This window comes from Typopeltis vanoorti, chromosome 6 (genome assembly GCF_054136105.1).
Source record: "Typopeltis vanoorti isolate ZY-2024b chromosome 6, IOZ_Tvanoo_1.0, whole genome shotgun sequence".
NCBI lineage: Eukaryota > Metazoa > Arthropoda > Arachnida > Uropygi > Thelyphonidae > Typopeltis > Typopeltis vanoorti.
In genome coordinates this window covers 160,536,010-160,558,150 of record NC_143554.1, presented here as the reverse complement: position 1 = coordinate 160,558,150, position 22,141 = coordinate 160,536,010, and the positions used below count along the sequence as shown (strand labels likewise).

Below are 22,141 nucleotides of genomic sequence, written 5' to 3'. Positions count from 1 at the left end.
TGAATAAATTCATATGGAATAAGAGAGAAATTAGTCGGAACACTAAATTAGCTGTATACAAGACAGTGTTCAAACCAGTTTTAACTTATGGATCTGAGAGCTGGGTCAGAAGTAAAACACTTGGCCAAAGACTAGAGACCGCAGATATGAGAGTCCTGAGAAAGATTATAGGCATGAACAGATGGCATCAATGGCAATATCATATTAAAAATGAGGATATTAGGAAAGAACTTGACATTGTTAGCATCCAGGAATGCTTTAGCAGAGCTAATCTCAGATGGTATGGTCACTTAAATAGAATAGGAGAGGAAAGATTAGCAAAACAAGTGTTCTCTGCCAGGTTGGCATGAAAATGACCCAGAGGAAGACCAAGATAATGGTGGATTGATACGGTACAAAGTGCCTTAGACGATAGAAATATAAGATCTGATAATGTTGGAGTCTCGACAAGTAACAGACAGATTTGGATTTGGAGGAAAATTGTAGATAGGAAGTTAGTAATGATGTAATTTTTTCATGTAGTACTGTCATATCCTGTACACCCCTTGAGGGTACATGGCAGGAATTTGATGATGATGATAACAGAAACCTAACACATCTAAGATATGCAGATGATATAATTTTTGCAAACAATCCAGAAGACCTTTATATAATGATAGAAAACCTATAACGTGAAAGCAGAAGAGTTGGTCTAAAAAAACAGAAAAAACTAAAATCATGTTTAATCATTTTGTAACACCAAAAAACATAATAACAGAAAATAATTTCTTGGAAAGTCTCTTCATATACATACTTAAGTCATCTCATTGATTTAAACTGTGAACTCCAAAAGGAAATAAATAGGAGAATTCAACTTGCCTGGAGTGCATTCAGAAAATTGAAAAGCATTTTTCAAAACAATGATGTCCCACTCTGTTTAAAAAGGAAGACATTTAACCAGTGTATACTTCCAGTCATCACATAAGGTTGTGAAACTTGGTCTATAACAAAAACACTGGCAAATAAACTAGCAACAACTCAAAGAAAAATGGAGAGGTTGATGCTAGGCATCACATTAAAAAATAAGAAGCAAAACACCTCGATAAGAAGCTAGACTCATATCACTACATCATTCTTCACCACAAGCGACTAAAATGGAAATGGGCCGGACATCTATCCAGAAGAGAAGATGAGCGATGGACCGCCATACTAACGAACTGGATTCCAAAAGAAGGGAAAAGAGGCCAAGGACATCCTAAAAGAAGGTGGCACGATGAATTGTTGCATTTTGTTGGGAAAAATTGGTCAACCACTGCCAAGAACAGAGAAAGGTGGAAAGAACTGGAGAAGGCCTTCTTCCAGCAGTGGACAGAAAATGGCTGAAAAGAGGAAGATATTTAAAAAGAAACACACTGGTCGAACAAGAGAATTAAAAATGCAGTCAAGTTAAAAAATGAAGCTTATTGGAAGTTTATGAAGACTAGATCAAGTGATGATAGAATTGTTTATGATCAGACAAAGAGCCATATAATTGAACTTCATTCTTTAGAATATACATCAGGCTGATCCTTGAAGTCAATGCATCATACCAGATACGAATCTGAGACATTCTAACCATATAAGAATTTCCTTTGTAGCACTTTGTTTTTGTTTGTTCATTCACTCTGCCTTATCTCTCAAATTCATTAGAATATAAAGTTAAAAGGCCTCTTAATTAATATATTAAGATGTGTCTTCTTTCAGTAGGCAAGCTTCCTAAATGTATCTTTTCCTCATATTTTTCCACCTTCCCACCAAGAGTAAATTCTATATCCCATCTTTGTTTTCCAAATTTTAAAACCTCACATTTTAAAATGAACTGGTATTCCCACTCCTGTGCCCATTCACTCAGTCTATTCAAGTCATCTTGTAAAGCCACAACACCTGCTCACTCTTCATCGAGTTTGCATCATTTGCAAACAATTTTGAATACTGAAAGGATAAATTAGTTTCATCTAATCCAGAAAAGACTTTTGATAAGATATTTCTGTTAGGTCCTCTGAGCATATAAGCAAATCTTGAAAACAAACAACTCCTTTACATAACAGATCTGATAGAAGAGAATTCATTAATGACTGAAAAAACATGGCTGACTTTCTAGCTCCTCAAGGAAAACAACATAACTGGTATTTTTGCCATCTTGCTGTGAAGACAAAATATTTTCTATCCTCCAACTTTAAAGGAATCTGGAAATAGCCACAGTTCATCTCTAGCTTACTGAAGTATTCTGATCCTTCTAAACCATTAATAACACTCCAATTTTACATAAAGGAAAATGAATGGGTTTTGTGACTTCATTAATTTCTCTCAGATCCAAAACAAATCTTAAACTTCCATTAGGTTTTTCTATTAGAATAAAAGGACTGTTCCATTCTGAGTTAGACTCTTCTGTAATTTCTGCCTTTTCATACTGTTGTAATAGTTGAAAATGCTCCATATAATTTATGAGTTTGATACTGTTTTACATATAGGTGTTAGAGTAGTAAGTTGTACATAATGCTCAACTGTTAGAACTTTTAGTATGCTTTCTTCTTTTTCAGAATTGCTTCTTTAACTTCTTGTGTTCACCATGCCGTTCTGTGTTTCTATCCTTACAGACAACTTCACCACACAACTCCATAGCTGAATTAATTATTATTATTATTTCGTGACACCTCCAAGGAGTCCGATGACTCATCAAGGAAGGACACCTGCAGTAGAACTCTCCATCTTCAAAACTACATCAAACCTCTATTACCATCATCATCTACTGCCAGCCACTACCACCACAAGTATTTTTTGTCTGTAAATTACGTGGATGTCTGTATGCGGGATGAAAAAACCCGAGTTTCCGGATTTTTCATCCTGCAATTGAAAAAAATCCATATCTTCCCATCATGATAAGAATCAAACTTGAGTCTTTTCGAATCGAAGGGTGCAATGTACCATTGTCTTCCAATTGCGATATGGAGGTGCTAATCAATGTCTTACTTGGAGTTTGCCACAGAAAGTCCAAAGTTTGTTTCATATTTAATTAATCGTGTTTGTACAGTCAAGTCGAAACAAGTGTCATGGGAAGACTTTGGTAAGAATATAGAAAATAAGTATCAGGAAGGTAGCAAAATATTCTGGAGGTTATTGAAGGAGCTTAGAAATGGAGGAGAGAGTATTGACAAAGGAATCAAATATGAAAGGTGATATGAAAACTGAATTAATGAATTAATCTGGACATCTAGGATATCCTTATCCAAGATATCCAGATTAATTACTTTGAAAGGCTGTTAAAGAAACCAAGCAGTGACAGAACCACACTAAATTTTTTAACAAAAGCCATCAAAAACTTCAAACGTGGAAAGGCAGCTGAAGTAGATGATATTCGACCAGAAATGCTTTAGTATAAAGGTATAAAAGTTTTGCACTGCATAAGTCAGAGGGTATGGTCAGAAGTTCGAATTCCCAATGATTGGAATAGAGCTCTCATAGTAACCATCTAAAAATAATAAAACTGAATACAGAGGAATTTCTCTTCTAAAAGATTTATGCAAGCATACTTGAAAAGAGGTTGATAAAGATTGCAGAAGTGAAACATGGAGAAGAACAAGCTGGTTTCAGGCCAAATAGAGGTTGTCAACCAATTTCACAAGATAAATAGTTGAGAAATCATGGGAATATTACAAGGATCCATACTTAATGTTGGAATTTTTTTTCCCCACTTGACTAGACTATAATAAATTTAGTTTAATCCTTTATCCAAGTGTAAGCAAACAAAGCTTGCACTGGAAGTATCTTTAGGACTGAGGGAACTTGTGGTAAAGGTGGACCAATCTCTCATCACTGCTTGTCTTAGTATCTGCCATAATGCAAAGCACATCTTGTGGACATGTATAATGCAATGCATTAAAGGAAGGACAAATACCCAGACTGGTTTCAACCTTTACTGAGGTCTTGTCAGTGGGAACCAGACCCAGAGATGGTGATACTAAGGTGGAAGCAATGGAGAAGTCATATTTACCTATATGAGGTGCCAAGTGTCTCACCTTATTATTAAATTACTTTGGATTTAGAGAATGATGTTGGAATTTTTTTTTCCACTTGGTTAGACTATAATAAATTTAGTTTAATCCTTTATCCAAGTGTAAGCAAACAAAGTTTGCACCTTAATAATCTTCAGGGACTAAGGCAACTCCCACTGATGAGACCTCAATAAAGGTCGAAACCGGTCTGGGTAGTGGCCCTTCTCTTAATGCATAGCATTTATATATGTCTGCAAGGAGATGTGCTTTGCATTATGGGAGATACTAAGACAAGGAGTGATGAGAGCTTGTTCCACCTTTACCACGAGTTGCCTTAGTCCTGAAGATACTTCAGGCGCAAACTATGCTTACTTACACTTGGATAAAGGATTAAACTAAATTTATTATGATCTGTACTTAAGTTTGGTAGATCTGGAAAAAGCATATGACAAGGTGCTCAGAGAAAAGTCTTTCGAAGCACTACAATTATATGGGGTGAATGTCACATTATACAGAGCAATATATAGTCTATATTAAGTTGTCAGTCAGAAGTCAGAATTGAAGGAAATACACGAAGACGGTTTGATGTAAAATCAAAAGTATGACAAGAATGCACTTTATCTCCATCTTATTAGAATTAAAGATGTCAAGCTTAGCTGTTTGCTTTATACAGATGATGTATTCATAAACACATTTAGTGCAAATCTCCAGGATTCACTAACTAAACTGAATAACATCATCAAATTCCTGACATGTACCTGCAAGGGGTGGGTGTACAGGATATGATAGTACTACATGAAAAACTTAACACCACTAACTTCCTATCTACAATTTTCCTACAAATCAATCTGTTGCCTATAAAGACTCGCATTATCAGATCTTATATTTCTGTCTTTTAAGGTACTTTTTACTGTATCAATCCACCTATATCTTGGTCAGTCTTCCTCTGGGTTTTTTTCCTGCCAACCTAGCAGAGAATACTTGTTTTGCTAACCTTTCCTCTCCTATTCTGTTTAAGTGACCATACCACCTCAGATTACCTCTGCTAACACATTCCTGAATGCTAAAAATGTCAAGTTCTTTCTTAATATCCTCATTTTTAATATGATATTGCCATTGATACCATCTGTTCATGCCTCTAATCTTTCTTAGGACTCTCATATCTGTGGTCTCTAGTCTTTGGTCAAGTGTTTTACTTCTAACCCAGCTCTCTGATCCATAACTTAAAATAGGTTTGAACACTGTCTTTGTATAGAGCTAATTTAGTATTTTGACTAATTTCTCTGTTATTCCATATAAATTATTCAGTTGACTTCCTACCATACCAGCTTTGTTGATTCTGTTGTCTATTTCCATATTTAATTTACCATCTACTAAAAATTGTGCCTAAAAAACTAAGGCACAATTTTTAGCTAGTTTTACTAGCTAAAAATTAGTTTTACTTGTTCTATAGGTTCTCAATTCACAATGCAGTTGATATTTTCAATGTTTCTGCCTATTTTGAATAACAGCTGTATTATTTTTGGCATGAAAATTAGCAATAAAAAGGCCAAAAGTATGAAAATAGGCAGGAGCATAGAAAACCTCAGTTGCATTCTGAATGGAGATCCTATAGATCAAGTAAAATATTTCAGATATTTAGGCACAGTTTTTAGCAAAGATGGCAGGTTTAATGTGGAAACAGACAACAGAATAAGCAAAGCTAGTATGGTGAGTAGCCAGCTGAATAAGTTTATATGGAATAAGAGAGAAATTAGCCAAAACACCAAACTAACAGTATATAAGGTAGTGTTCAAACCAATTTTAAGTTATGGATCTGAAAGTTGGGTTAGAAATAAAGCACTTGATCAAAGACTCGAGACCACAGATATGAGGGTTCTGAGAAAAATTAGGGGAGTGAACCGATGGGCTCAATGGCAGAATCATATTAAAAATGAAGATATTAGAAAGGAACTTGGCATTATTAGCATTCAAGAATGTGTCAGTAGAGTTAATCTAAGGTGGTATATCCACTTAAATAGAATGGGTGAAGAAAGGTTAGCAAAACAGATGTTTGATGCCAAGATGGTAAAAAAGAGATCCAGACTAAGACCAAGGTCTAGATGGATTGAGTCAGCCAGAAGTTGCTTAGAAGCACGATATGTTAAATATTACATTATTGGAGTGCTCAGAAGTAATAGATTGATTTGGAGGAAAACTGTTGATAGGAGATTAATAGATGATAAAAGAAACTGCTTCTTTCTCTGGTAAAACATTTGGCAATTTGTACATCATATTGAACTTCGTAAGGTAAGATGAATTATATTCCAGGAGGATGATTAAAAAAAAATTCCATGGAAGTGATGAGGTACCTAACAAAAAAAATAGACCAATTAAAACTTGTTTGTAAAAATTTATTGTAAAAACAAAATGTTAGGTCCGATTAAGTATATGTTAAACACAGTAGTAGAATAAGCCAGAGTGTGAATGATTTTATTCTTTTATGATAAGACATTTCTGAAGTGCAGTTTCATTAAATTTATATATATTTTTTTATTTGGTCTCGAGTCAATCATTTCTTGAATTCTAAAATAATAGAGTTAAACATCATTGCACCAAATCAGATTGAACTCATGTATATTTACTAAATACTCAGTGTAAAAACAATATCTTCACAGAGATATATAATAAATGGTGAAGCTGACAGATTTTTAAAATAACTGGCACATTGGCGATGAAAATAACACTAACCAATGCCCTAACTCTCCCCTCTTATTCCTTATGCTTCTAGCATTATTATATATAAACCATAGCATTCCCTTAGGTCCTAACCACCTTTACATCCTGAATTGATCACCCCATTTGATATGTTGCCTGAGAGAGTAGATTCTGCACCCCCCCCCAACTTATTTGCTTCATGGGTGCCTTTATACACACTTGCCTGCTTCTGCTCTAATTTTTATTATTTTTTTAAAAGATTTCCTGAATTTACACTTCGACAGTGGATAAACACTCTCCAGACCACCTAACCCTGAATCCATTTAAGTGCAATTCATCAGCATTGTGCAAATCTTTCCATTCATCAAACTTAGGGCATAGGTCCACAAACTCTATATCACTCCTTCTGCATAACCTACAAATTGATTTATTAGCTATCATCACCCTCTTTCTAAGTTCACTTCTATCACAGCGTGGCAGCATACTTCACCCTAACATTCTTATTTCTTCTTCAGGCAATTCTTTCACATCCTCCTGCATACAATCTATCAAATTAAATAAATAATTCTTCTCTCATATTAGTGAGAAAATCAAAGTCTGCAAATAACCAGCATGGAATCCTTAACCCAACTACCGCATAGGGAATGTGTGGGCCTCATGCAGTCAACAGCGAACCTTCACAAAAACTTCCAGATCCATTTCTCAGTGCTAGCCTTAATGATATTCATTTTCACCTTCAGTCTGCAGAACCTTACCTACATTTCCGGATAGAAACTCAAATATCACAACCTCTTCAAATTCTGCTTTCAAAACTACAAACTGATTCTTATTGCTTCAGAGCTGGGGAGGGGGGGGAGGTTGTACATGTGTTCACTCTAGTATACCATGCTAAAAATATCCAACCTGGAATCTCCTAATTTTGATCTGCTTTGGCTCAAAAATCACTATCTCATTCTACCTAATTCATATGCTATCTCTACTGTACTCCTAAGGTCAACAACCACTCTGAATTCATCAATTACCTTTCCCTAAATGTTGATTTTCGATTTCCTTTAATCCAACTTTCCTAACTATGAAGTCATCTTCCTCAGAGACGTCATTGTTCACAACATCAACTTGCTTTCATCTTTCTACTGCACAGATCAAGCAGAGAGAGAGGCCAAAATATTTGTAATCACAAATGATCTTACACACATTGTTCACATGTCCATCAGAATACAGACAACCCCAACCACTCTGAATCTCTTCCTCACTAGTGATCCGTCTAAATATGCTGTGAATGTTGTCTGTCTCTAGGCAGCTCAGACCATAATCCCATGCAGATCTATTCCTCCATAGAACAACACATACACAACCACTCATATCCACGTGTTGTATGACAATCTTTGCAACTTCTATGCCTCATTTCCTTTTCCAGCCATCTGAGCCAAACCTGTGCAGAACGAATCACTGAAATAATTCTTTTCCCTCCACCCTAAATTCCTGTCCCTTGTCTAAACCCTGGTTCGCCCACAAGTGTGACAGAGCTGTACAAAAGAAGCCAGGCATACACAATTTTGCAGTATGCTTGTGGTTTTAGCTTGCATCCAAAACCCTTCCTAATTTTCCTATACTGTTTGTAACAAAGCCTGGAGTAGTAGCAAGGAAATTACCACATCAAAAACTGACTTAGAGAGCTAAAAGTAAGAAACTTGCATCTGGCCAAAATGACAGTCATCTGGGTTTTAGCCAAAGCTTTTGCGAAACACTACTCTCACCACTATTACACCCAGATGGTATAACTGCATCATCACTCACAGAAAAAGCAAATCTCTTGGCTTCCTACTTCCCCAATTCTTGCATAGCTGATCATGGTAAATGTTCCCAACCATTCCAAACACTCAATGCCACTTATGACCTTTCACCTGAAAGAGATTAGAAAAATTTTGCTCAACTTGGATACCAAAAAGTCTCCTGGGTCCTGAGGCATTCCTTCAATTGCTCTAAAGGTCTGTGCTTCAGAGTTAACTCCCATTATGCTGGTTATTTACACTTTCTTATTTCACTGGTAACTATCCTGTAGTCTGGAAATGAGTCCATATACAGTCTATTCCTAAAAAGAGTGACAAATTTTTACCTTCAAACTACCATAGAATCTCTAACTTCAATTTTTTCTAAAGTAATGGAAAGGGCCATTAATGACCAAACTTCTATGCTATGTTCAGGACTCCCACCTAATAAATGACTGACAGCATGGTTTCTTTTACTGCTGATCAACAAGGGATCCACTAACCCAGTGTTTCTCAAAGTGTGGTATGCGTATCCCCCCGGGAGTACGTGAAAGGTCTTCAGGGGGTATGTGAAATTTTTCGGCTATGCATCATTAACGCATGTAATCATCATATTATATGCAATTAGAGACAACTGGAATAAAAACAGCACTAACTAATGAATCACATCTCCCATCCAACAGAAACTGCTATATACACTCAAAGCAAAACCATATACTGATGGTGCAACATATGGTTTTGCTTGACACCATCCCGTATTGAACGTGTTAAAACTAAGAAATATATAGTGAATGTGTTTCAGATATTATGGAATTTGGTTGAAGATAATTAGCATTTCAACTCAACTGTTTAAATGCTAATTTGTCTTTGGTTCGCGTGATCTTTTGTTAATACTGTACCAATCATATGCACCTCATCATAGCTGCTCTACGTATTTCAAGTCTTAAATTACTGGTAATTTTTGCTTGAAATAATGGGAAAGAAGAATAAAGCTATTTGGGTAGATGACTTTGATGATGCACACAAGGAAACTGTTCTCGATGCCTAAAGTAGCAATAGCGAGTAGGAACTTCTTGGTAAGTCACACCATTTGCAGTTTTTTTTCTGAAAATTTTAGTTTCCGAAAATCCCTGCATATATCTCATACCATGATTTTTTAGCTTTAATTTTGGAAAAAAAAGTGCAAGTTATATTCGAGTAAATACAGTATTTGTTTAGCTTTCAAATTCTTACGTATGGATCATTGGTTAAAGATTGGATTTATAAAACCCACAAAAGAGAGCAATATAGCAAATACAAGTAGCTGTAAGCAACAAGAAAACATTGATATTGCATCTGGATCAAATGAAATTGATAAGGGTGTGTCGTCTGACATCTCTAGAGAACCAACTAGGAGGAAGATGAAAATCTTCCTAAGTATGATATGAATTACTTGAAATGTGGATTTTCATGGACGGGAAATGAAGAGGAACCTATTCCAAATTTTGTTCTATTAAAAATAAATCATATTTTTTGTTTACTTGAACATATAAATTCAAATAAAATAGACATTTAAAATGAAATATACTTTATTTGTTTATTATTTTGGTAAGGGGGTACTTGGCAATAATGAAAATTTAAGAAGGGGTACGCGGATATCTGAAGTTTGAGAAACACTGCACTAACCTATGACACTGATCTGTGGACAAATACCATGGTAAGGTTTTTAGTGAATCTCTAGTAGTGGTTGCTCTTGATATCTCCAAGGCTTCTGACCAAGTTTGGCAGTAAGGTCTATAATATAATAAACTCCCATCATTTGGTTGCCTCCCTTGACTTCTGCAGCTGTGTAGGCAGCTTTCTGACTAGATGCTCTCTTCGAGTGATGGTGGATGGCTCCTTACCTTCTAACTATACAACTAATGCTGGGATCACACAAGATTGTTTTTTAGACCACCCTCTTCCTTCATCATATAAACGATCTACTTCAGCTGACTGCTAATCCAGTATACAATTTTGCTGATGATAGCATACTGCAAACCTTTGTTTGACAAACATTGCAAAGTACAAATCATCACAACTGCAGAACTTTAACCCCAACCACCTTAAATTTTGATCTTTAAAGCATTTGATAGGGTTTGGATAAACTTGACAACTTCAATGCTAACAAAACAGCTCTGCAATATTTCCTACAAAAATTTCCCACCTTTTCTTCCTATCTTATCCTTGACAACACCCAAATCTCTATTCAAGATGAGATGAGGTATACCTTCTTGGGATAACTAATCCCAAATCTCTCCTGACAATAACATATCACAAATATTTCCCCATCTGTATCCAAAAAGTTAGGTTCTCTTTCACTCAAGGCATAATAACTTTAAACAGCTCCTGATTCTATACAATTCACAAATCCACCTGACCACTGAATAATGCTCTCACATTTCCAGTAGTGTTCCTAAGAGCTCCCTAAATATACCGGATTCTAACAGAAATTACAAAAAAAAAAGGCCAGTTAGACTGATTAATAATAATGATCACTAATACATTCCACTCACTTCTGCACAGGTGTTCAAGTTTCTACAAGCCTGCATCTTCTATAAATATTTCTATGGCTGCTGTTCATCAGAACTGGCATAAATAATGATGAACCCTAACCTCTATTAAATATATCCAAATGAGTGCAGAAGCTAATCAACACTTTCTCATAGTTCGACTCCAAACTCACAAAACAAGTTTCTCTTCCTATTTGTTCATCCCTTCCACTGCAGCCTTCTAGAATAGTCTCCCACCACCTGTTTCCCAAAGAATACAATTCACCATTCTCCAAGTAAAATGTGAAAAAGTTCCTTGCTACCCATTCACGGTACCAGTGTACTATAGGTTGACCAACCTGCCATGGATGGGTTTTCCATAAAAGAGTGCAGGAGAGAGGCCATAAGCTTGTTCAGGCTAGACATGATCAAACACCTTTGAATATTGTGAGCAACAACGTGGTCTGTGTCCCAAGGCAAATGAGATTAGTGAGGAGATCACCTGTAGAACGAGAATGGTGGAATCCATATTGGTGGTCGCTAATTAACTAATTGTCCAGGGTGATGAAGCTGGTTGTTGATAACCTTATCCATTACTTTTGAAAGTAATTGATTACCTTCTCCATTACTTTTGAAAGTACTGAGGTGAGACCGATGGGACGATAGATCGCTGACTTTTTCTTCTTTCTTTTCAGGTACAGAATGGATGACTGCCTGCTTCCATGCTGTTCAGTAGATGTCAGTTGAATATGACAGCCAATAAGAGGTAATACAGGATGGGCATTAATTCTAGGGCACAAGTTTTGAGGACAACTGGAATATCATCTGGACCAGGAGCCTCATTAGTATCAGTTTTCCTGATTTTTTCTCGCTAAATGTTAAAGATACCAAGCTATTTTAAACCTGGTTTTACTCCATTTCCCAAGTAAGCAAACAGACAAACAAGTCAAGTGTTGCAAGTCTAGCTGACCCTGTGCGTAGTGCAAGACCAAGGCAACTCATGGTAAAAGTAGAATAAGCTCTGATCACTAATCTTAATATTTACCTATAATGCAAAGCACATCTCCTGGAGGAGATGTATGATGCTTTGTATTAAAAGCAAGGGGCCACTACCCAGACCGGTAATGCAAAGCACATCTCCTCCAGGAGATGCGCTTTGCATTATGGGTAAATATTAAGATTAGTGATCAGAGCTTATTCTACTTTTCCCATGAGTTGCCTTGGTCTTGCACTACTTGCAGGGTCAGTTGGACTTGCAACACTTGAAGGCGCAAACTTGACTTGTTTGTTTGTTTGCTTACTTGGGAAATGGAGTAAAACCAGGTTTAGAATAGCTTGGTATCTTTAACATTTATTATACCCAAGGTAAAATACTTTCTACATTTTCTCGCTAAAGTTTGGAGAAAGCATATAGTGAACAGTTTGAGGTGGTGCAGGTGATTTGCACCACCTCAGACTTGGACCACTTGGACATCTTCTTTATCTTCTTGAGTATTCAGCAATTGAACAGGTTCTTCTCTTAGTAGCAAAAACTTTCCTTCCACTATCTTCTGTTCTGAGCCTTCTCTTTCAAGATTGTGTACCTATCTCCATTCAGCATGTCATCTAGCATCGTTTTCCTTACTTTTTTTCCTCCGATGGCATCTCTGATGATTCCAGAATATGTCCGATCTAGTTTTCCTTTCTTCTTTTTATCTGCCTTAACAGACTTTTTTCTTCTTCTATTCTTTTTAAGACCTCTTTATTAGTTATTTTATTTGTCCATTTAATTTTTTCCATCCTTCTCCAAATCCACATCTCAAAGCTTTCCAAAATCTTAATTTCTTCAATGTCCAAGTTTCAGCTGCACTCCACACATAACATTTTATAATAAATTTAGTTTAATCCTTTATCCAAGTGTAAGCAAACAAAGTTTGCACCTGAAGTATCTTCAGGACTGAGGCAACTCGTGGTAAAGGCGAACCAATCTCTTCACTCCTTGTCTTAGTATTTCCCATAATGCAAAGCACATCTCCTTGTGGACATGTATAATGCTATGCATTAAGGGAAGGGCCACTACTCAGACCAGTTTCGACCTTTATTGAGGTCTTGTCAGTGGGAGCCAGACTCAGAGGTAGTGATACCAAAGTGGAAGCAATGGAGAAGTCTTCTTTACCTATATGAGTTGGCAAAAGGTGTCTCACCTTATTATTAAATTACTCTGGATTTAGAGAATGATGTCGGAAGTTTTTTTTCATTCCTACTTGGTTAGACTATAATAAATTTAGTTTAATCCTTTATCAAAGGGTAAGCAAACAAAGTTTGCACCTGAAGTATCTTCAGGACTGAGGCAGCTCGTGGTAAAGGTGGACCAAGCTCTCATCACTCCTTGTCTTAGTATCTCCCATAATGCAAAGCACATCTCCTTGCGAACATGTATAATGCTATGCATTAGGGAAGAGCCACTACCCAGATGGTTTCGACCTTTATTGAGGTCTAGTCAGTGGGAGCCAGACCCAGAGGTAGTGATACCAAGGTGGAAGCAATGGAGAAGTCTTCTTTACCTATACGAGATGCCAAAAAAAAAAAATAAATAAATAAAAATAAAATAAAAAATACTTCCAACATCTTTTTCTAAATCCAGGGTAATTTAATAATAAGGTGAGACACCTTTTGGCAACTCGTATAGGTAAAAAAGACTTCTCCATATCTTCCATCTTGGTATCACTACCTATGGGTCTGGCTCCCACTGACGAGACCTCAATAAAGGCCGAAACCAGTCTGGGTAGTGGTCTTTCCCTTAATTGCATTATACATGTCCACAAGGAGATGTGCTTTGCATTATGGGAGATATACTAAGACAAGGAGTGATGAGGGCTTGGTCCACCTTTACCACGAGTTGCCTCAGTCCTGAAGATACTTCAGGCGAAAACTTTTTTTGCTTACACTTGGATAAAGGATTAAAGTAAATTTATTATAGTCTAACCAAGTTGGAAAAAAAACAACTTCCAACATAACATTTTACTAGTCTTTTCTTTAGGTTTCTGTCCATTTTACTTTGGAATAAATTCCATTTTCTATTAAAAGCATCTCTTCCCATCACTATTTTTGCTTTTATGTCACTTTTACACGTTCCATCACTGCTAATCACACTTCCTAGATATTTAAATGTCTTTACTTGATTCAATTTTTCCTCATTTATTCTAATATCAATATTTGCCTCTTTCCTTGCTATTTTCATTACCTTTGTTTTCTTATGTTAATTTTCATTCCATAATTGATACAGGATTCCAGTAATGTGTTCAACAGATGTTGTAGTCCTGTTTCAGTATTTGATGATAATGCCTTGTCATCTGCATATCTCATTGCAAATATCTGTCTACCGCCAATCTTTATTCCTTCTGAAATCTCCAGTGCTTCGGAATACATGTTAAAGAAAATTGGTGACAGAGAACAGCCTTGTGTTACTCCTCGTCCAATGATACCTGGTTCTGTTTTACCATATATATATATCTCTCACCATGGCAGTTTGTCCCATATATAGTGAAATAATTAGCCTTCTGTTTTCCAATCAATACAAATCTTTTCCATTACTTCCACCATCTTATCCCATTTTACAAAGTGAAAAGCTGTTTCAAAATTTATATAACAGATATTAACTTCTTTATTCACTTCTAGACTTCTTTCACTTACTATTCTTAATAGTCCAATCGCATCTCCTGTTCCCCTACCCTTCCTGAAACCAAACTGATCTTCTCCAAAAAATTCTTCCACCTTAGATGCAATTCTTCGTGTTAAGATTCTCATAAGTATTTCTGATGTATGGGAAACGAGACTTATTGTTCTAAAATTCTTGCAGTTCACTGCATTACTTTTCTTTGGTATAGGTATAAATATTAAAGTCATAAAATCTTTTGGTAATTCTCATTTGTTATAAATTAAATTTATTATTTTGGTTATTTCTTCAGTTCCTTTCTTCTGAAGTTGTTTCAGGAATTCTGCAAGTATTTCATCTATTCCTTCTGCCATTCCACATTTTATTCTTTAACACATTCGTTGCCACGCCACTTTGGCATAGTCTGTTCCCCTACGCCGAGCAATTTCACTTCTTCAAGGTCAGTATGGTAATCTCGTTCCCGGTGGTAAGTGTCATACGAGTATACCCGTAGTTGGCTTGTGCAGAGCATATACCATCTATGAGAATACACAGTTTTGATGCTAGCTCCACAAGCCAAGCATTTTCACTTCTTCAAGGTCAGTACAGTAATCTCGTTGCTGGAAGTAAGCGTCATACGAGTATACTCGTAGTTGGCAGCGAATGTGTTAATGGCCATTTCTACTTCTGTCTTCAAAAATCTCTGGGCCCTAGATCATCTTCATTTACCTTCTTTATATCTTCTAATGGCAACTCATTTGGTCTATTTTCCTTGTCATGTAGATCTTCAATGTATTCCTTCCATCTCATTAGGATTTTATCTTCTTCAGTTATGATTTCTCCATTCTTATTTTCTATGCCTCTAGCTTGAATTTCATTTGTCTTGTGATTTATGCTTATTGCGTTTTCATACAAAGGATCATACCTTCCCAATCTCTCATAATTTTCCATTTCTTCACATTATTTTTTAAGCCAATTTTCTCTACTTCCTTCCTCTTCCAATCTCAATTTGTCATTCAGGATTCTATTGTATTTTCCCTTCTGAGGTTGAGGTTCCATTTTTCCATTTTCTTCTTTCTTCCATTAGAGAAATCATCTCATTAGTTATCCAAGGCTTTTTTTTTATTCTTTTGGCTCTTATATATCCAATTTCTTCTTCTGCAATCTTCTTTATTTTCTCTTTAACTTGTTCCCATTTCTTTTCTGGATCTTCAGTTTTGACAAAACTTGTTTCCTCTAATTCTTTCTCCAATCTATTTCCAAATTCCTTGGTATTTTTAAATTTCTCTAAGTTCCATTTTTTCCTTTTCATAGCTTCTTTTATTTTCTTTAGTTTAACATTTATTTCTATGAATAGTAGGTTGTGGTCAGAGTAAATATCAGCTCCAGGATACGTGCATTCATTTTTTACACTATGTATAGTCTTCCATGCGTATAGTCTTCTTAAAATTTTTAAACCAAGTATTTGTAATTATTAACTTATTTTCTTTACAGAATTCTACTAACCTTTCTCCTCTCTCATTTCTAGTACCTAATCCACATCTTCCTATTACATCCCCATCCTCTTCTTCTCCCACAACTCCATTCCAGTCTCCCATTATAATCATATAGTCTTTTCTTTTTCTTTCTTAATTAGTTCTTGTAATTGTTCATACATTTCCTCTATTTTCTCATCTGAATGGTCACTTGTTGGCATATATATATATACCTGCATTATTCAGCCTTCAATTTTACCATTTCTCATGTCATGAGAAATGGTAAAATTGAAGACATGAGAAATGTCATTCAGACATTTTATGCTGATGCTCTTTGCTGTTCTTTTATTAAAAAGAAGTGCAACTCCTTTTTCCTTTTTATCTCCACCTGAGTAAATTACTCTTACTTCGTCACTATAAAAATTACCTATTCCTTCCCATCTGACTTCACAGAGCTCAATGATATCAATTTTTCCTTTGTTCATTTCTTGTTTGAGATTTTCTAATTTTCCACATCTGTTCATTATTCTCACATTCCATGTTGCAATTTTGATTCTCTGATGATCTTTCAGTCTCAGTTTGTTTATAGCTTGTTTTAAGTCACTTTTAGAGATTTTATCGGGAGGAAAACCAGCCCTTGAAGAGTCCTTATTTCCCGATATCGTATCCATTCCAATGTGCACCTTCTTTTCCTCTCTGTGCCAAGAGACGCCACCTTGGTTTGCCGGACTGGTAGCTACCCCCTTATAAGTTCTATTCATTGGTACTAAAATTTTCTAGGGATATTGGTGGAGTGGTTTCCTGTTGCCTTCTCCACTGCAATGGTCTGGCAAGTATTAGGATATAACCATTAGCTATCCAGGTCATTATCCCACAAGGAAATGTCATGAAGCCCAACTCTCTCTTCAAAAACATAAGGATTATAACAAGTATTAATCATAATGGATCAATTTTAAAGTTGAAATAGGATGTTGCAGTAATTAAAACAATTACTATTTGCTTCTGTTCTGAGAATTTTAATTTTGATACCAGATTTCAATTTCAACTTGAGTTTTACATGAATACTGTATGAAAGCAAAAAACTCACACGTGTTTGACCAGGAGCACAGAGATCTACAATTCCTGAAGGGGTAACATATTCCTCTTCTTCAATATAATCTTCACCTTCTGCGCTTTTTCCAACTTCTCCTTCTACATTTTCATCAGTTTCTAACTCATCAACTTCCTCCTCTTCTTCCTCTTTCTCTCCTGTACTTCCAAAATAGCTACAAGCATGTATTTTTAATATAACTTCTTTGATGTTTTTATCTAGAAAATTTAATGTCAAGATTTAAACCTGATTTATGATTTTTTTTAGCAAAAAAATTAACTTATTTGATACTAATAAATACGGTAAATTATATATTATTAACATATAGAAATTTATTCATTATAAGTTTAACAGAATACAAGTGTGATAAAATATATAGATTATCTTAAGGAAAAACATATACAATGACATCCACCAATTCCATACTGTTCTTTTCAAATAGCTCCCTACTAGTAGAAGTTGAGTGTTTGAAACTACAATCTTTTAATCCATTTTTATATTGGCTTAGGGTTTTTGGTTCTGTTCCAGGAGAGTTCTCCGTGAGCTCCTTCGTATGGGTTTCACGGTGTTTTCCTGAGTGGCGAGATTGGAGTTATATCTCTGTCGTCACAACACGGAAACAAAAGTGAGCGAAATTTCAGATCCGTATTTCCTATGTAAGAAGCGAAGAATGCCATATAGTCGAGGAAAAGAAAGCATATTCTTCGTGTTTCAACTTCAGTGACAACCACGAAAAAGGGAAAGCTGTAAAGAAATCGATATCCACGTCGTGAGTTGCACAGCCGTTATTTAGACGATTCAAAGTGTGTCCTGAATAACGAAAGGTAAAGACCACGTAGGCATAGTTCAATTCAAAAGGGAACATAGGAGAAGCAGATTATTGGAGAGGTTATACCAGGATACTTCAATCAGAAAAGGATAGAGGCCCATATGGAAAACTCAGGAAAGAAAGGTACTATAAATTATATTTCGTGTTAACTAAGATTCATCTGTATTAGTTATCATTATTCTAATACTGAACTGTTGAAGTGACCAAGAAAACAATACTAGGACTTTAGTATCTGACAGAATATATTGAAAGTAAGCTGGCTAGTGTTAATGTTATATGAGTAATTAAGTGTCCTGAGAATTTTGCATGTCTATTATATTGTATAAGAAAGTTTAAATGTCATAGTAATGTGTTATTGCAGTAAATGGTTTAGTTAAGCTACTTAAGTTTGGATAGTTAAATAGTGTGAATTAATCTTATATGTCCATGTCATATGAAGTTATGTGTTGAATGTGTATGGCGGCATGATCGTAATACCCATTATAGGATCATAGCTTAATTATTTATGATAAGCTAATGTCAGTTTGTAAATATTTAGTATAGCATTGAATTGAGTAATAACTAAAATTTAAATTGCACCATGTTAAGGAATTTAATAAACCTTTTGTCCAATGATAAAACAGTTGTCTGAAATTGTCCAATGCACCACTTGAAAAATTACGAACCTAATCACGCAGGAAATTAATGTGTTAAGAAACGAGATAAAGTGTCATGACTGCAACATTGTTTCATTTTCAAGCATATTTTAGTTCTTTCTCCTTGTTTTTGTATATAATATCTCAAACTAAATATCCCAAAAGGTGCAGTATAATACAAATATTAGGGGTACTAAGGGGAGAAATAACTTATTAGTAAATTTTTTGGTGATATCTCGAGCATAGATAATAGTAGAATATAGATGAGAGGAAATTACTAGTTAGAATAAAAATCATAAATTGGGACACAACAGTATTGAGAGGGGCAGCAAACTCAGAGACAGCCCAGGGCAGCTAAAGTTCTAGCTACACCACTGATTTGGATAGAAGATTGCACTCAAAAGAAAATTCCCTTGGATGGAGATCTTATTAAACAAAAAATTCAAAGTTTATAAACATTTATAATGCAGACCAGTTGTTCAATGCAGATAAATCCAGGTTATACTGAAAAAATATGCCAAAACGTACCTATATTTCAAAAAATGAAAGATCAGCTCCTGGATTCAAAGTTTCCAAAGATAGAATTATTCTACTGTTTTGTAGTAATGCATCAGGTGATTACATGACAAAACCAATATTTATTAACCGATCCTCAAATCCTCGTGCTATGAAAGATTAAAATATGCACTTTATTTTATTTTGCCTAAAACATTTATGCATTATGTGCAATGAAGCTTAATTACAATTTGTAATTTTTATAATTTTATACTATGTATTTGTGTCATAGTTGATATGTTCTCTTAACTTACATGAATTACCTGAATTAAATAAAAAAATATTTTTTTGGATATGTCATTGTTGTTTGTATAAAAAAAAAAAACGATTTCAGAACACAAACCTACTTTTTCTATGTGATCTGGGTCTTGCATAACGCGATTTATATAACACGGCATTTCTATGGAACCTAACATCAGCGTCATACAAGGGTTACCTGTACTTCTAAATAAATCCAGTACAAGTCTGCAAGATTCCCTGACTAAATTGAATAACTGTTGTAATAGATATGGTATGAAGGTCAGCAATAGCAAGACAGGTAACAGATTGATTTGGAGGAAAATTGTACATAGGAAGTTAGTAATGATGTAAATTTTTCATGAAGTACTATCATATAATGTACATGCCTTGAGGGTACATGTCAGGAATTTGATGATGATGATGAAAAAATGAAAAGTTTCAAAACAACAACCAAACCTTGGAGATTCAATAAAAAAAAACACTGAAGAAAACATAATCAACTAATTAAGCAAGAGAAGCATGTGATGAGGTTGTCTGCAGAGATAGAAAAATCTGAACTCTGTGGTACTTGAGGAAGAGGCAGTCAAGGAAAAGAAGAAAATTCTTGGTAAGTAAGTCAGGTTGTGCTGTTACAGAATACAGAGAAAAATGTTAGAAAGTGAAGCACTGTGTAAAACTAGCTACACAAAAGTCATGGGAAGATAATAAAATATTCTGAAGATTAGTGAAAAATCTTAGAAATGGAAGAAAATACTGTAAAAGAATCAGAGTATAAAAGGAAATGAAAACTGAAGATAAAGATATTTTACATGTATGGAGTAATTACTTTGAACGACTGCTAAATTAAACAAGTAGTGACAGCACAGTGGTTTATTTATTTATTCATTCTTATGGCAAAAGGAATACAGAACAGCTACAGGTCAATGTCCAGTCTGGAAAGCCAATCCAAGGCCTCAACATCACCTTGTGGATGTCTTGTAGGCCACCACCATGAAATTGATGCCTTGGGCAGTCGTTCACAATAAGTAATCACCTGAGCCACGGGAGATGAATCACAATAAGGATGGTCTAACAGCCTCCATTTATGTAGTAGGTAGCCACATCTCTGATCCTGTTGATGATGACCAAATCTATCTACAGCAGAGCACAGAGATCTACTACCAGGAAGCCGTTTGTTGGACAAGTATTCTCTCCACATATCAGGTGTTGATGGCAGGGCAGCTGAAGAGAGTTCGTCCATGGACTAGAAAGGTTTTCTAGATTTTAGGTGAAGACTAGGTGGATTTATGAGAGTCTGGTGCACGGGAAGGAGTGGATTGCTCATTGCTTCATTAAATTCTTTAATCGAGACCTGTCATCTCCATATGTTTGATGGAGCAATGTTAGATAGGACAGGCAGCCAGGAGAGAGGGATGCTTCTCACTCTCACTAATTGTGCACATGTAGAGTTTAGCTGGGTATCTATAATGTTAGTGTGTGCACTTCTTTCCCAGACAGGGGCACAATATTCTGCTGCAGAGAATGCGAAGGCTAGAGCAGACAACCTTAGAACTTCTGCACCACAGCCCGAAGTTGTTCCAGAAAGCCTTGAAATGATATTTTTCTTGTTTAATTTTATTGGACAGGTTGGTGATGTGGCTTTTATAGGTTAGGCTTCTGTCCGGGCTCACTCCAAGGTATTTCGGGTGAGGCTCATGTTCTACCATTTTTCCACAGAAAGAAAGGTTGAGGTGTTGATTCGCCTCTGCATTTTTCAGGTGAAATACTGTGGACCCAGTTTTTGCTGGATTTGGCTTCAAGTACCACTGCTTGAAGTACTCTTCCAAGATGTTCAGGTCTGTGTTCAAGGTTGAAATCAACCCTGAAGAAGGTAGATTGATGTAGGATCACTAGGTCATTCAGTGTACATATATTTGCTTTAGCTGGTATGTGGTAAGTCACACATGTAGATGTTAAAGAGTAAAGGGAATAACACAGAGTCCTGTGAGAGACAGCTGTGAAAGAATCTGGGCCTGCTCTTTTTTTCTGCAAATATGGACCTGGATCTTTCTGTTGGAGAGAATGGATTCAAAAAGCTGGAAAGTTTTTTGCACCTTATAATATTTCCTAGCTTTAGAAGGAGGCCCCTGATCCTGACTGTGTCATAAGCTGATGTTAGGTGAATGAAAATGGCTCCAGATTTAAGTTTCTTCTGGAAGCCTGCTTCAATCCATGTTGTCAGGGCCAGGACCTGGTCACAGCAACTTTTTCCTGGACTGAAGCCAGCTTGTCAAACAGGAGTGCTCTTTCGATGAGTAGTGAAATCAGCCTTGCCATTCTTGGTGAGTTTTAAGGCTAGCTGTATCTCTTCCCGAGATACTGGGTATACAAGTTCAGGAAGCTCAGGGTCCGTCTTTAGGATTTGTCTGATGGAAGATGGCAAAGTAATTTTCCTGATAGAGCTGGGACGTATCTTGGTGGTTTTCAATAAATGATTAGCCAGTTGATCAGGAGTTATCTATGTTGTTGGTTCTGCCTCACCTAATTTTCTCAGAAATGAAGAGCTTTTCTGGCTAGATGTAGTGAAATTGAGTTCATGGATGGTTGCAATTCGTCTTTCCTTTCTGTTTTTATCCAACGTTGCTTTGAGCTCCTTAGCAACAGTTGGGTCTTCATGTGATGTATTGTTTTCTGTAGCCTATAGGAATAGAGGCTTTG

General features: G+C 35.8%; 1 protein-coding gene across 4 annotated transcripts in view; it reads right to left on the bottom strand.

Moving 5' to 3' along the window:
• Positions 1–22,141, bottom strand: part of LOC150106169 (caprin-1-like) — a 261,133-nt gene that overhangs the window by 111,603 nt on the left and 127,389 nt on the right. For all 4 annotated transcript variants that reach the window (XM_090394515.1, XM_090394517.1, XM_090394518.1 and 1 more), the window contains exon 6: positions 17,183–17,403. In XM_090394515.1, coding sequence (XP_090250641.1) covers positions 17,183–17,403 — 221 coding nt within the window. The remainder of the gene's footprint in view (positions 1–17,182; positions 17,404–22,141) is intronic.